The sequence below is a fragment of the Wasmannia auropunctata genome, unplaced genomic scaffold (genome assembly GCF_000956235.1).
Source record: "Wasmannia auropunctata unplaced genomic scaffold, wasmannia.A_1.0 LD269468.1, whole genome shotgun sequence".
In the NCBI taxonomy this organism is placed as follows: domain Eukaryota; kingdom Metazoa; phylum Arthropoda; class Insecta; order Hymenoptera; family Formicidae; genus Wasmannia; species Wasmannia auropunctata.
This window is the reverse complement of record NW_012093422.1, coordinates 1-429: the sequence shown is the minus strand read 5'-3', so window position 1 is coordinate 429 and position 429 is coordinate 1. Positions and strand designations below refer to the sequence as shown.

General features: G+C 29.1%; 1 protein-coding gene across 1 annotated transcript; it reads right to left on the bottom strand.

The window, feature by feature from the left end:
• Positions 1-9: 9 nt before the first annotated feature.
• On the bottom strand, positions 10-423 carry LOC105462153 (sulfotransferase 1C2-like; the record flags this gene model as incomplete). Its single annotated transcript, XM_011708685.1, has 2 exons — positions 333-423; positions 10-172 (listed from the first exon to the last, which is right to left on the bottom strand). Coding segments are annotated over exons 1-2 (217 nt in total), but the record flags the coding sequence as incomplete, so codon positions are not given.
• Between the last annotated feature and the right edge of the window lie 6 nt (positions 424-429).

The following is a 429-nucleotide window of genomic DNA, read 5'->3' as shown; positions in this document are numbered from 1 at the left end:
TCCAATTGCCTATCTTTCCTTGTCGAATAAACCCTTTTATAGAATTAATATTTACCATAGGATTTTCTCGGAAATTCTCTATTTTCAAATGTTCCGCTAATTTAACAATCTGCTCATCACTGTAAACTTTACCGAAGAACTCGGCGACTTTTTTGATGTTTCCAGGTAAATCCTAGAAATAGATGTAAATATTATCTTTAGAAATTATAATATCATAAAATTTGATTTTTTTAATATTTGAAACCTTTTACGATTTTTTATTTAAGAAATAGCGGGTATTATGTAATACTTTAGAATGCTATATAATATATTAGCATTTTTCTAGAACTCACTTTTATCAAATCTTCGTAGAAGAGAAATAATAAGTTTGTTCTGTGTTTGGTCATTGCCCAAGCTTCTTTCACATGTTCCCAATACGGACTCCAAGTC